The sequence below is a fragment of the Lepidochelys kempii genome, chromosome 3 (assembly GCF_965140285.1).
Source record: "Lepidochelys kempii isolate rLepKem1 chromosome 3, rLepKem1.hap1, whole genome shotgun sequence".
In the NCBI taxonomy this organism is placed as follows: Eukaryota; Metazoa; Chordata; order Testudines; family Cheloniidae; genus Lepidochelys; species Lepidochelys kempii.
In genome coordinates this window covers 140,846,006-140,861,660 of record NC_136382.1, presented here as the reverse complement: position 1 = coordinate 140,861,660, position 15,655 = coordinate 140,846,006, and the positions used below count along the sequence as shown (strand labels likewise).

Here is a 15,655-nt window from a genome sequence, read left to right as displayed (position 1 = left end):
ACAGCAAATATGACAGATTTTCATCGTATTGGAGTCTATGGCTGAAATCCTGGCCCTATTGAAGTCAGAGGCAAAAACGCCCATTAATTTTATTGGAGCTAGGATTTTGCCCTTTGTGAATACCTTCTTTAGTTCTCCTCAACTATTGCCATGATGCAGGGGGCAGAGTTATTCGCCAAATATTTAATAAAGCTGTGCTTTCATGAACAAAAAGGATATAAATACATGTTGGAGATTCTGACTGCTTGAGAAATTTCTCAACTTCATTCTGTTTAATACCAATTCACATAGGTGCTGGAACTAGGGGATCTGAGGGTGCTGCTGCACCCCCTGTTTTGAAGTGGTTTCCATCATATACAGGGTTTACAGTTTGGTTCAATGGCTCTCAGCACCCCCACTATAAAAATTGTTTCAGCACCCCTAGCAACTCAACCCAGACAAAGATTTAATTATTTGATTCCACGTAATATCCGCTATGCATTTAATCCAAATTCTAATAAATGAGATTTTGTTAACCAGCCAAGTTTTTGGATTGCTGACAATTATTCAGTGATAAAAGCTAGGATAAGTTTGGCTAGTAAAAAAAAAAAAAGTTCATAAATAGCAGTTTAACAATAACAGAACTGTACTGTTCTGAGTACAGAGTATGTTACTTAAATCACTTTATACACAGTACAATAGCTTACTAGTGGATATAGTGAGTAAAGTCATTCTTCTGAACCAGTATCGATCTAATAGTGATTAAATCCACATCTGTCATTTGATATAATAAAAATTAATCTATTGTAATGGACACTGTCACCAAATCAATATCTCTGACTGTGAAAATAAATGGTTCTGTTTTGTTTTGCTGTGTGGATGCCAGCAATACAAGATTCCAAATTGGTTAGTCTCTAAGGTGCCACAAGTACTCCTTTTCTTTTTGCGTTCTGTGCTACTGTCATTCCTTAATGTTCCATCAGCGTTAATGTTAGTCCATAGTTAATGCAAAAAAAAAAAGATATTCTGATTTATATGTTAAATTTGCAAGAAAAATCCTTGTTGTAATGTTCATTTACCCATAGTTTCTGTAACTAGGACTTTCCATTTCTACTACTTATGCTGTTAAAAGTTAGTTTGTGTAAAATATATGGCCAAAACTTACAAATGTGGGTACCTAAAGTTAGGCTCCTAAATCCATCATGAGGGTATTCAAATAAAAGTGGACTCACTTTGGAAAGTGTTGAACACTGACAAATCCTATTTAAATCAAGGCAAATCCAAGCCACTATTATTTAGGTGCCTATACATGGATTTGGGAGCCTTACTTTAGACTTCCACGTGTGTGTGTGTTTGAAGGTGGGTTTTTTAAAAAAAATTGGGATGATTTTTGTGTCCTTCCTCCTTTTACATCATCTGTTCTAGTTGCCATGAATCCTACCAGAGAGGGGTTGGAGCAAGCCCTAGAAGTCTCTTAAAATAACCCAAAATAACTTAAAAATGTAGTGAACTTAAAATCCAATATCTTAGGACCTTTGGGGACTATATGTGAGTTTGGCAGCCTTGGATTTCCACATTCTAATGGAATAAAGCTTTCACCACTAGGGCTTTAGATTAGTGAGTAGAGACTGGGTAAAGACCTCCAAAGGTTTCTTTTAAAGTGATGACTTTTTTGTGTAAACATTTTTTTGGTCACATTCTGAGGTTTTTGTGGCTCTTCTTGAGTCTATAGTTGGTCTAAGACACCTAGTTTTACAGGCATAGGTATACAGAAATAGTCACAATAATTTGCAAGAAACTCTCTAAATTTCACTACAAAAAATCTGTACTGTATGTAGGATAAATTAAATGCATGATGGTGTGATATAAAGGGTTTGTGAATACTTGTCTGAGATAACATAACTGCATAACTCATTTGTAAGTTCACCAACCTACACTTCATGTTAATTAAAAAATTATTTCTCTGAAGATACCATTTTTGCAGCATTCTCACTTCCGGGTCCCAATTCCCTAGCAAGGGACAGGTAGAATTCCGTGAATTCTGTGGGGTTTTGGTCTGTAAAGATGGTGGTAAAGTTCTCGTAATAAAGTCATCAGTGACTAAGAGCTGTCATATGTGGTTCTGTCTCCATTCCTCTCAACATAGGGAAAATTGCGTGTGTTGTGGGGCTGGGTAAGGAAAAATATCTGTTGCTGTCTGTGAAGGCAAGTAGAAAGTAGTGAGCTTTAGCATCATAGTACTTTTCTCCCTCAAGCTGTCTGATGAGCTCTTACCTTCTCCATCTCTTTGGGGCCCTCCCTTTAAAATGTGAAGTATATCGTCTTAGTGGTAGGGTGGTCCACCTTCTTCCTTTTTAAAATTGGGGGATTGTAAAACACTGGTCATGAAATCTTTCACTCTGTCATCCTTCTGTCTCTTCCATGGTGTTATTGCCGCCACCTCCTTTTTTCTCACCTGGTCAGATGCCAACATTTGTGGCATTGTTCACTCCATAGGTCAGTAGTCCTGACCGTTCTTCTGATTCAGAGGAGGAATATTGTATGTGAACATGTGGGAGGATAGTTTTCTTTTAAGAAAACAAAAGTCAAATGAAGAAGGGTAATTTTAAGAGGGATTTTAAAAAAAAAAATTGTATTCATTTTTGTTTAATGCTACATTTTGAATAGTGAAATTGTGCAATTCTGTGGTTTTTTTGTAATTTTTATGTAGGACTATTTGTTTTTTAAAAAAATTAAAAATAAAAAATAATCTCTACAGAATACATGTGCTGAAATAACGCCACTTTTTGGGTGACTTCTGAAGATCGCACCCAAGGTATGAAAGTACTCCAGAATGATGTGCAATTTGTTGTCTTATTTTATTCATACATTAAAATTGCTTTCTTCATAATAGCATAAGTACTTTGAAAGAGAGGAGTGGCTTCTACAGTGCTGTCTGAATTCAAAGAAAAGCAGATAAGATAAGCCAACATCTGATTAAACCAACTAGTCAATGAGATAAAAACCTGTCTCAGCAGTAGAAGGGAAGGAAAAAGAAAGTTTGTCTGTGCTAGAGAAGAACTTCAGTAATGAATGGAAGTCTAAAGGATCTGCTTAATGTGCTCAATTGTGGTAATTTACAAATAAAGTGAGGAATGGCAAGATTAGACAAAATTTTGATACAAGGTTATAAAAAATATTTGGGCATGGAGCCTCACAGGAGAATACATAATGTGCATCATCTCACTGTGTGAAACAGTTCCATTTTATCTTTGAAATACTTTTTCTTTGGTTATTTAATCATGAAGGTACCTGCTACAAACAGAATCACTGTCAGAGAGATTAAATAAAAATATTTGTTCAAATAGCTTCTTTTTTTAAATTGAAGGGTCATTACTTCTAACAAAGAATGGAATTCAACATGTGACAGAAGAATATAGTGAACAGACTTAAGTGAATAAAGTTGTACAAGAGCATTAAAGCCAAAAAAAAAAAAAAAGCCCCATGAAATAAACAAAAACCACAAACCCTATACTGGTGAATATTTGGTTCCTTTCTCTAAAAGGATTCAAATTGCAATAATTTAAAACTTTAAAACAAAAAATAGTGATTTTATTTTCTTAATCACTTGAGGTTATCAGTAGACTTTCAAACTCAGTCTCCATGTGTTCCAACTTCTCCGTATTTGATACGTATTAGATACGTATTGATACTTCTCCGTATTAGTGTTGGCAGAATGCCTGAGCAGACATGTCAGGTGGAAGGCCATCTTGAGGAGACAAAGGGCTTTTTCTGGACTGGCAGGAAGAAATGGATTGTGGCTCCTTTACTTGTCCCCTCGCCCTCCTCTTCACCTGCCGGTCAACTCCCTCCCAACCTCAGAGGGAATCACCTGAGCTGGTGGGTGGGCTGGTAGGGCTCAGGTAAACCATTGGCCCCTGCACACATTGGGGAGTGTATATAAGCCCTGGCCTTCCAGCATGAATCCCCTCTCATTTCTGGATTAACCACTCCCTCTCTCCCATACATAGAATTAGTGTAGGACTGGGTTTTTTGGTCTACTGTAGGCATTGTGATAGTTGCTTTTTGTGACTGGGAAGGAATTTTTCCATCACTGTCAGACGTTTGGCTAGGGTGGAGTGGGGGGTGGGGGCTTTGTCATCCCCGCAACAGCTCAGGAACCCTGTCAGGAGGTAAGGTTCAAGCTGTCATAATTTAGCAGGTGACAGGTATACAATGCAGGTATTTGCTCCTTAGAGGTCCCGTTCCCTGATAAACTAGCATTTGAATTAGCCTTCAAGACCATTCCTAAAGAAGCTGAGAACAGCTCCTAAAGTGTGGTTCTGCGAGGAGACCAACCCTCTTTCCCCAGACATTTAACCCTCATGTGAGGGGAGAGAGGTGGGGTCCCAGCAACGGGCTGGGAACCTACTTTGGAGGGCTGGAGGTCTAATGGCAGCCCTCCACCAGGTGGAAACAATTAAAGAAGGAACCATGATCTGCACTGTACAATTTATTGCTGAATAGGTTGAGTTAAGTTTAGTAAAGTTATGACCTAATTAAATCACATCCCTTGGATCCTGTCTGTCTTCTGACATGCGCAGGACAAACAATTTAGTTCTATGTGGTATACCTTAGTGGGCTTCCCTCCCCCAGAAAACCTGCTTTCCTGTGATACTAGTATTTGCTGTAGAACTGTTCCAAAGTTACTACATATTTTCACACAGTTTTAATACCAAATAAATTATTACATAGCCTTTTTTGGACCACTTCACTGGTGCATAATTTCCTGGGCTTGCTTCCCCTAAAGTTTTCATCCTTCCATTAAAACTTATTTTTGTTGCTTTTCAACAGACTTACATATAATTTTTGTGTGTCTCAACATTACAGCATAAGTACATTCAGGCAGAAATTGGAAAAACCATTCATGTGTGAGGGAACCATTCTTTATTTATTATAACTGGAACTCCTGTGAAATTTCACATCTCCTTGAATGTTGTTTCAACTTTTTAGATCTAACCTGTAGTCCAGCACTGACCAGCTGAGATAGTAGCATATAATTTGCTTTTTTTGTATGGTAAATCATTGCTATCTCAGATATTTAACACAAATGAATAAAAGATCTTTGAAACAGCCTTCTTAATGCAAGACTGTCTAGAACAATGGCCACCAAACTCTTTTGCTCGTGCACCCCCCCCCTTTACCAGGTCTGCCCCTGTCCCCCAGGAGCCGCACTAGGGAGCTGAGCCCGGGTGCTGGGAGCAGGGGCATGGCCTGGAGCGGAGCAGTGGGCGGAGTGGGGCTGGATGGCACTTCCTTCCCACCCCTCATGGGGGCTGGCCCAGGCCCTGCCATGGCCCACACACACACGTTACTCCACACACCCCCACATGGGTGTGCCCCACAGTTTGGGGACCATTGGTCTAGAACAAGTAAATTATAGATTCTTATATTTATAATTCTTCAAACTTTTGTTTCAATAACACAAATCCAAAAATTGTAATAAATTAATCTAAATAAGAGTCTCCATCAGACTTTAACAATTTGAAAAAAAAAAATTCTCTGTTGACTAGAAGGTAAAGTATACATTACGATAGATGGAGTATGATTTAATGAGGAGTTTGATATGGGAGAGTTGTTGCTGCTAAACCAGCTATGTGAAATTAGTCTTTAAAGTCTCAAGTTAATGAGATTATTTTGGTATTACTGTCTTTCAACCTTAATGGAAACTCTAATGGAAAATCTTCGTAGTAAACAGAACACAGTGGACTCGATTCCAAAAAGGCACATTCTTGTGCTTTTGTTAGAGAAATATAGTGATGTAATTTTATGAGCTATAGATCCATGAAATGGTGTATACAGTCATATATGACCCAATACTGCTGCTTTTGAGCTGAGTTCAAAGTACACTCATTTGCTCTAGCTTTCTCTGCTAGTGGAAAGTATACTGGGATCTAACTCTTCTCATCACACCCCTTTCCTCCACTCACCCCTTCTCCCCCCCAAAAAAGTATTTGTGGTTTCATTAATTGCTGTAGAATTTCGCATCACTAATTCTCCTAATCTGAATTTCTAAATCTAAATGTATAGGAATAGTGGACCAAAAACTTAAATTTTTAAATTCAGTTTAAGGCTTTGAGGAGAACATTATCTAAGTTCTTCATACAGTACTTTATAAGATAGGGACCTAAGTAGTTCTGAATTCCAACAGTGGGTAACTTTAAAGTATTTTTAATATGTAAAGTTTCTTTGCAGGTAACAAAAAACTGCCATTCTAGGGCAACACTAGAATATTAAATCTCTGAAAGATAAATTAAAAAGAGATCCAGGTGATCCTTAAAATTAAACAGTAAGGCCTCAATTCAGCAAAACACTTAAGTGCATGTTTAAATACTTTGAGGTACAGGGACCTAGAATAAGTGTGAGTAACGCTTATGTCAGCCTATGCAAGGCTATGGAAGTGAACGTGCACAGCATGTCACAGGAGGCATTCTGAACTTTGTAGATCAGGGACCTTTTAAAATATTTAGACAACGAAAGATAGCTTCTAATCCTCTTTTTGTAATTTTTAGTCAACTTACTACTTGTGAAAAGTGACATACAAAAGATAAAAACAAATGTTTAGAGAGCAACTTCACACATTTGCTAAAAGACAAGTTGCTATAACATAAAAATGTGGGGAAATATTTGTATTTAATAGTGATAAATTATTATTTAGATTTTTCTGGACCTGATGGGAAATATAGGACATAAAGTAAAGTCACTAGAAAATTGTGAACTATGAAAAGCAAAAGGGCCAATAAAGGAAAAGAGAGAGGAAGTATGAAAGAAAAAGCAATAGTCTGGAAAAGAATCAGAAAGGGGAAAAACAGAATAAGAGATGAGAAGAATGGGATTCCACTAGGTACTAATATTGGCACGTCTTAGCTTCTGTGTCTGAAAAATTGTGTTACATTTCTTTTCAAATAGTGGCTAACAAGACTTTTCAAGAATTTTGCATTATTTTACTGGCATGTAAATCTGCCATTCTGATCTCCAATTCATGCTTTTAGGTTTATCTGTCTCTAACGTTAGCATCTGGATTGATGGAGTGACTTTGTCATTTAAAAGAGAACATGGAAAAGCTATCAGTTTATTTATAGTCTTGCTACTGGACAAAATAATCACAAACTAGTCTGCTAAAATAGAAGAAAGGACAGTAACTGCAGATCTTTTTCTTTGTTCAACTTTTGCTGAAGTGCTCGTTTGAAAAATCTGTGCAACGTCAGGTCATTTTTTGTGTCGTTAAAGTGGAAAATATATAAAATCACACCGTGCGAAGTACAGAAGAGAATTTTTGAATAATAAATAACCTGAATATTGTGGAAATAGTTTCTTAAAACTGTTACGTGTTTTTCAGAAGTGCAGTACAAGTGCCTTAAAAAATCTCCAGTCTTGCAGGCCAACAGATGAATTCCATTGAATAACCATGAGTACATATACATACATTCTTGTCCTGCAGGACAAATGGAATTTTAGGGCCCCATAATTATTTGCGTGTGTGCAAAAAAACAAAATAAAAAACCAACATAGCTGTAAAACATGGTGCCAGTGAGGATACAAAGTGAGTTTTGCTGGGTTTTTTTTACCCAAGTTGTGAGTTCATTCCAATAAAATAATTTTCTGAATCCATATATTTTCAGATAAGATAATGTATTAGGCCAGGTGTTCTTCAAACTCTTTTATAGTGAACACCACCACTCAGTGACACCGGTGTCTCATGGATAGCCTTCCTGCCCAATCATGATCACTCAGACTACCTCTGCTTCCAACTCTTATGATTCTATTTCCAATCACACAATATCCCTGTGGCAATTGCAACGCTATTTGCTTCCCTGTTTGCCTCCCAGAACCTGCACCTGGTTCAGTTTCCTAGCTCAGGAACTGTGCAAGGTGGAAGATCATCTCCCTATACACCCCTTTATCCTCTGCCCCCTGCTACCGAGAAACTTACTCTCAACTCCTGCTTCCCCCATCCCACACCACTGCTCACAACCTTCCTTGCCCTCTCACAAATCTTCAAGCTCTACTTCCCAAGATAGGCTCTTTCCCCATCCAGGCTCCCTGCGCATGCAGTTCATGTGACGTCAGCCTTGACTTCTCCCACCATCCAGCCTCATTCGCTTTGCTCTCCAGCGCTAAGCACCAACTGCATTTTTCCTTGTGCTCCTCTGCTGCAAGACCAGGACATTGCTTCCTTCCTCTGACTATTCCTGCACTCCCCACACCAGCCTGGTGCTGTCCTCTCCCCAACCCACTCCACCAAAATGATAATTTAGAATCCATTCACAAATACATTTTTGTAATTCCTATTTAGCTCAGAAATTGTTGTGATGAACCACTTCAGTGTTAAGTGTTTATGTAGTTATGTTTCAGTTCTACATACATTTTCCTGATGCACAGATTGCTTGGGCAGTGCGGATTACTTTATGGTATTATGAAGGCAAAGGTGAGGCTATTTTACAGACTCTTATTCATTTTAATCTCTACAAATCTAATATAATACCAGTAATTTAATTTTAAAAGATAACATAGTTAGAGCATTCCCCGAAAGGAGATCTCCATCAACATGAAACTTGGGTCTTTTTTGTTTTTGCTTATACTACAGTGGAACATAGAAGATTAAAACTATATTACATTTTGTTTCTTGTGCTTCTTAATCATTGAAAAATCTCACCGTACACAAGATTGCAAAAGCTGTAGTTTGAAAAAAGTTCCTATTTTTTAGCTAATATATTTTGTTAAATTGGTTTTGTGCTTACTTTTAAAATAAATTCTTACCTGTTTTATGAGAAATCGCTCGTTGGCTTGTATGGGGAAATCTATAATTTTTTTTAAAAATTACTCAGCATACCTTTTTCTTTACCTAAATTATTTGAGATAAATTCATTCTTTGTCATAATTTAGGTTTGAACTAGATTGACTCCCAGTCTTAAAGTGTTCAGATCACATTTTATGTATTCCAATATGTTTTTTTCAGGCTATTTAAAGACCTCACTTTATACAAGAAATGGTGTCTTGATATGAAAGTCAAGAGAAGAATTTTACTTTTGATCTGATCTAGATTGTACTTTTAAAATAGGTACAAAAATGTTTTACTGCAGAAACATTTTAATAATAATATAAAGAAAGAAAGTAACTTAGTACAAGGCATACAAATTGTTTTAAGAGATCTTATTCTGTAAGATTTGAAGCATGAGAATAAGGGGAGGATGTACATTAATCCTCTCATCCCTCCTTAGTACCGTTCATTCTTGAACTTTTCCAACCACTGTGTTACTCTCAAAGTAGTCCATATTATCAGGATCAAATTAACCCATCCTGTTTTCTGTGGTTTCATCATCTTTTTGATCTTTTTGTAAAGACACATGATACTGAAAATAAATCAAGACTTGTCAAAAAAGCAAATCTTTCCTGAAGAATAACAGGAAATATTTATAATTCATTTGTACATTTCTTTATTTACATTGCTACCTTACTGGCTAAATAACAGATTTCAGGTACAGATTTAACTATCTTAGGTGGATACAATTTGTCTATTTTCAGCCACATGATGAACATATTAATAGATTTTTAATACTTCTCTTTGTGTCCTAAAATCCTTTTCTACAAATCTTAATATGAATCATGTAAAAAGTGTGAGAACCATTTGAATTATATTGTTTGGAGTCTGGCTTGCTGCGATTAACTTCTAGATGAATATTTCTTTTGCCAAATGCATGTAAAGGCTAGTTTCCTAAAATCGCTTTGCTAGCAGCCACATGAAAGCTTTAATTTAACGTTAATTCAGGATGTGCAGTGGGACACACTTTTCCCATCCCACTCCCCCACTTCTCCTGTTTTCTTTGCTCCATTCAAAAGCATGAAATTTATTAAATTCCTGAATTCTTTTTGCCACTGTAGTTTTTAGTCTGCTGTTCCTGTGCTTTATAAATTGTGTTCAGTGAAATTGGGGCACGTATCATTAGGAATTTAGTTTATAATTCACCTTTTGTAAAAATGTAGAACATGTTTGTGTTATAAAACAGCCTCAAATGCCTGTTCTTGTTCTTTGTTTTAACTTTCACATGGGAACTCATTTTTATCTTGCATTCATATTTGAATTATTTTTCCGAACAGTCTTGCTATGAAAAATTATACTGACTGTATAGCTTAGGAAATGAAGTCATATCAACCCCATCCAATTCAGGACACTTGTTCCATAAGTCCAGTCAGTTGCTTTTTGATGATTTCCAGGTAGCTCTGAATAGCAATATTATTTTTCAAAATATTAGCTCTTATGATTTTTCGAACTATTTTCTATGTTGCTATTAATATGAATCTCCTTCCATCATCCACAAATCTGTTGGATTGCAAATTTTCTTTGACAAATTCTAAGAGAACTTTCTGCCAGCTTGACATGCTTACAGTCATGGCTGTCCCCTCTTCAGTGACATTTTTCAAATAGCAAAAATAACTTACAGTTCCAGAAGTACATTGTTCAGTCTTCTGCATGGGCTTGTGCTGTTTTCCAGGAATTACTCCAGTGGCCTTTATAGGAATTCTGAAATTCCTTGAAGACCCCGAAGTTCCCCAGTATTGTGAAATCTATTTTTTATTTTTCTTAATAGGATGCAGCACAGATGTCAAGCAAGTTGAGGAGAAATCTTCAGCTGCAAATGAAGAAGAACTTTATCCTTTCTGTAGGGAGCCAAGTTACTTTGAAATTCCTACAAAAGAATTCCATCAACCTTCACAAATAGCAGAGAGCACTATTCATGAAATCCCAACAAAAGACACCCAAACCTCACATGCAGCAGGTGCAGGACATGCTTCATTTACCATTGAATTTGATGACACCACTCCAGGAAAAGTAACTATCAAAGATCATGTGACAAAATTCACATCAGATCAGCGCCACAAGCCAAAGAAGTCTTCTCCTAGTGGACAGGACCTACCTGGGCTTCAAACTGTGATGATGGCTGCTGAGAGCAAAGTAGCTGACTGGCTAGCACAGAACAATCCCCCTAGAATGATATGGGAAGCAACAGAGGAGGATTCCAAAAGTATTAAGAGTGATGTTCCAGTGTACTTGAAGAGGCTGAAAGGTAAAGTGAATAATTTCAGCTATATTTATTTCCTAAGGCTTCAGTCTTTCATAGAGGTCATGGGTGGACCCCTGCAGTCTTGTGGAGTCCAGTTGAAGTCATTGTTGCATCTGTACAGGAGAGTGTGGTAGCAAATTTCTTTGCAGGATGGAGTCTTAAAAAAGTAAAACAGTTAATTTAAATGATCCTACAGTAAGTATACTGACTGGAGTTGTGTTACGTTATTATACAGTTGAAGGCTTCATATCTTCCAAAAGCTTGCTCTTTGAAGGAAAAAACATCTTGGGTAATGTTACACAATTTATAAGACTATACATTCATTTGTTTACAAAAGTTGAATCACTCTTGATAATCAAAACTTGTGACTTAACACATGTTTCTGTAGTTCTTTCAACAGCAAACATTCTGTTGGATACATAAAAAAATCCTTTTGCTATAATCACATTCATGCGAGCTAAAGAAGATGCACATTAATGGCTAGATATGCAGAATACACAGATACTCTATTTAACATACTGATTTGGGACTCTGGATTCAACTTTAAGTCCATACTCTGATATAAACCAAAATGTTTTGTAATACTTCAGTAAAATATTTTTGTTAACTAAAGTTCCAGTTGATTAATTGCAGACTACAGATCCAATGACATTTCAAATGAAAATGAATTTAGCGGTGGGTAATAGCTTTTCAAAGGAGTAAAATATATGTGGGGATTTCATTAAGCAGAATTAATGAAAAATTCTGTTATGATTATTTGCTCATGAATATTCCACTGACATTCAAATTTTTCAGAAAGAAAACGATGACAAATATTTAAAAGTCTACTAAATATGTACTTTTAAAAAACCCTGAAAGCTTAACAGTGCAATTCTTATTTCTTAGCTTTGTAACCTAAATATACTGTTCTGCTCAGTCAATTGGGATTGAGTAAATGTTCTTTGTCTCTTACTGATCAAAAGTTTTCTTTGAAAGCTGGCTTTTCCATACAAGTCTTAGAAACAGCAATATCACCATGCTATTCGTGAAATAATAGCTTAGTATTATTTCAGTGTTTTTAGTGCATAATATCACAGTTACTGCTTTGCTGTTCATGACATTGGAGTGTACTGGACTCTTAAAAATTCTTTATACTATCAGACATGTTACTGTGAAAAATGGGAAGAACTATTGCCTGGGCAGGCATATGCATGCAAGACTTACTTCCCTTTTATGGTAGCAGAAACTTGAAGAAGTTTGTTACAAACACACATTTACAGTTCTTTCAATTGAAAATATATGTTGTACTGCAGGAATTTGTTCTGGATAATGCACTGTGTGACCTACTGTGTCACAGGTGGTCTCTTGCACTTCCCCCCTTCATGAGGGAATACCTCCAACCACTCTGCAAGCTTGACTCTGAGCATTGTAATGAAGCTTTTTAACATGTTGGTAACTTCTCCCTGTCTGTCTTCTATTCCTAGCTAAACCTGCAATGAAATCATGGTGCAAAAAATTGTGACCTATACATTTCACGACAGTATTACTATTGCTATATTGTGGTAGCACGTAGGGTCCCTAGTTTTAGACCAGGGCCCCCGGTTCTAGGCACTGTGCAAACACATAATAAAAAGATGGCTCCTTCAGAGTTCTTTCTGTCTAAGTTAGTTATCATAGTAGGTTGTGATGTGAAGATTATAACCACTGCAATAATAAGAACAAGCCATGTAGAAGTACACTTTTATCCTATTGTTAATATTAGAGATAACAGCAAACAGAAAATCTAATATGTCAAATCTTTAAAGGTTTTTTGTCTCATTAAGTTCTAGTGCAAAAGCCCATCTTTTAAACCTACTGTGTATAAATATGTATTGTGACAAAGCTCCTGCGCTACCTTGGTGGGTCTTGCGCTTATTGGCGGATTTGCTCACCTTGGAGCTTCACGGCAGCCCTCAGCTTGACTGTTTTTCTGAATTCACAGTCCAGGTGGACGACTCCTGTGTCTGACCAGGAGTTGGGAGGAATTTGGGGGGAACCCAGACCCACCCTCTACTCCGGGTTCCAGCCCAGGGCCCTGTGGAATGCAGCTGTCTAGAGTGCCTCCTGGAATAGCTGTGCGACAGCTACAACTCCTTGGGCTACTTCTCCATGGCCTCCTCCTAACACCTTCTTTATCCTCACCATAGGACCTTCCTCCTGGTGTCTGATAATGCTTGTACACCTCAGTCCTCCAACAGTCCACGTTCTCGCTCTCCGCTCCTCTTGCTCCCAGCTCCTCACACGCACACTACAAACTGAAGTGAGCTCCTTTTTAAAACCAGGTGTCCTGATTAGCCTGCCTTAATTGATTCTAGCAGCTTCTTGATTGGCTGCAGGTGTTCTAATCAGCCTGTCTTAATTGTCTCCAGAAGGTTCTTGATTGTTCTGGAACCTTCCCCGTTACCTTACCCGGGGAAAAGGGACCTACTTAGCCTGGGGCTTATATATCTGCCTTCTATTACTCTCCTATAGCCATCCTGACCGACCCTGTCACAGTATATGAATATTATATTAGTATGAATCATGGAATATTACCACGGTTCTGAGCTTCTTCCACATCCCTACTTGGTAATCCCAGTTTTTTTTTTAAGTAGCTATTTTGTATTTTCATCCTCTAACAAAGGAAAGAGCAAAGAATCTAGATCACGGGTGGGCAAACTTTTTGGACCGAGGGCCACATCTGGGTGGGGAAATTGTATGCAGGGCCATGAATGTAGGGCTGGGGCAGAGGGTTGGGGTGCGGGGTGTAGGAGGGGGCTCAGGGCAGGGGTTAGAATGCAGAGGAGGGTGCAGCAGGGGGCTCAGGGCAGGGGGTTGGGTGTGTGGTGCAGGAGGGGTTTGGGGTGCAAGCTCTGGCCCGGGACTACTTACCTTGAGTGGCTCTGGGGTGGCAGCAGCGTGCAGCGGGGCTAATGCAGGCTCCCTGCCTTCCCTGGCCCTGCACCGCTCCCAGAAACAGCTGGCTGCACATCCCTGCAGCCCCTAGAGGAAGGCGGGAAGGGGGCAGAAGGCTCCGCGCACTGCCCTCGCCTGCAGGCACCATCCCTGCCTGCAGGCACTGCCCCCCACAGTTCCTGGCCAATGGGAGCTGCGGGGAGCGGTGCCTGTAGGTGAGGGCAGCATGTGGCGCCCTTTGCCCCCGCCCCCTTTCCCAGGGGCCGCAGGGACGTGGTGCCGGCTGCTTCCTGGATTGCCACGGGGCCAAGGAAAGCAGGGAGCCTGCCTTAGCCCCGTGGCGCCAAGCGGTTGGCAATCCCACAGGCCGAATCCAAAGCCCTGACGAGCCAGATCTGACCCACGGGCCATAGTTTGCCCACTCCTGCTCTAGATGATGTCTGATTGCTAGATAAATTCTGTAGTTATTCTATTTTCTTTGTTACATTACCTCTTCAATGCTCCCATTTTGGTTAAACAGAGTACCAGAAATTCCAAATTAACTGTGGAAAATGAACTTCTATTTTCATGTAACATTATCATCACAGCCAGCTGGATGACTGTTTCATATTATTATCTAGCTGATACTTCTGTGTCTGGTAAAGGAAACAAAAAATGAACACTTCATAATCTTTGTAGCATACAAAATAGCAAATCGCTGAATTTAAAATTTAAATTTTATAATTACTATATTAGTTTTCCAATAATTATGATTATTTTAATTTGTTTAGCACTAACAGTGTGTTTGATGCTATACAAAAGACATATCAAAACAGTTACTAACTAGCAGAGCTTCCAATCTAAATGACAATCTAAACACTCTGGAAGACCCAGAGGAAAAATCAACATTTTACTGACTGACAACATGCATTGTTTGACATCCGCACAAAAAGAAATTACTTAAAAAAACACCTTATGGCTAAAAAAAGAAAATCCAGATAATTTAAAGAGAGAGAATAGCGACATATTCTACAGTGTTTCTATAGTTTCATTTCACAGAAGACTGCTTTGTAATAAATTTGGCTTTTAAAATTTCAGTTGCTATGTAGTTCCTTTCACTTAAATGTCTTTTATATAATAATAAGTTCACACACGGTGATCTTTAGCCATAGATCTCAAAGTGCTTTACAAAAGCGAGTAAGTAATATCCCCATTTTACATGCTGCTGGCTCTTTAGCACATGATGGCAGGAGAGACTGGTCGGAAAATTCATTGTACTTGTGTGAGAGAATGATAAAGGATTAGTGCTGATGCTAACTAAATACCCTTTTCTGGAAACTACAGTGATTAACTAGATGGAAAGCTATTCTGAAAATATTTGTAAATAATGTTTCAAATCCGAAGTTCTCAACAGGTGTTTCCCAATAACAGTGAATTATTACGTAACTATATTCTGCATCCCCTTAACACTTCCCGGAGCTTTTTCAGGGTCAAGTTTTGTATTCTGGTGCAGGAGTCATGTGTAATTAGCTGACTGCATAAAGGAAGGCAATTTGACTGGGTGACTTGTTGATGAAATGAGACCAAGATCTGGTACAGCTGGTATAATATTATCTGGTTCTGTAAACCATTGATTAAGTATTTACAGATTAGAAAAAGGCAAGTCAAATGCATCTGTGTCA

General features: G+C 38.2%; 1 protein-coding gene across 8 annotated transcripts in view; it reads left to right on the top strand.

Annotated features, from left to right (window-relative positions):
* CEP170 (centrosomal protein 170) overlaps positions 1 to 15,655 on the top strand; it is a 181,973-nt gene that overhangs the window by 78,143 nt on the left and 88,175 nt on the right. For 7 of the 8 annotated variants that reach the window (XM_073338241.2, XM_073338240.2, XM_073338239.2 and 4 more), the window contains exon 8: positions 10,608 to 11,084. The exons of the other annotated variant lie outside the window; for it this stretch is intronic. In XM_073338241.2, coding sequence (XP_073194342.1) covers positions 10,608 to 11,084 — 477 coding nt within the window. The remainder of the gene's footprint in view (positions 1 to 10,607; positions 11,085 to 15,655) is intronic. 8 annotated transcript variants of the gene reach the window in all.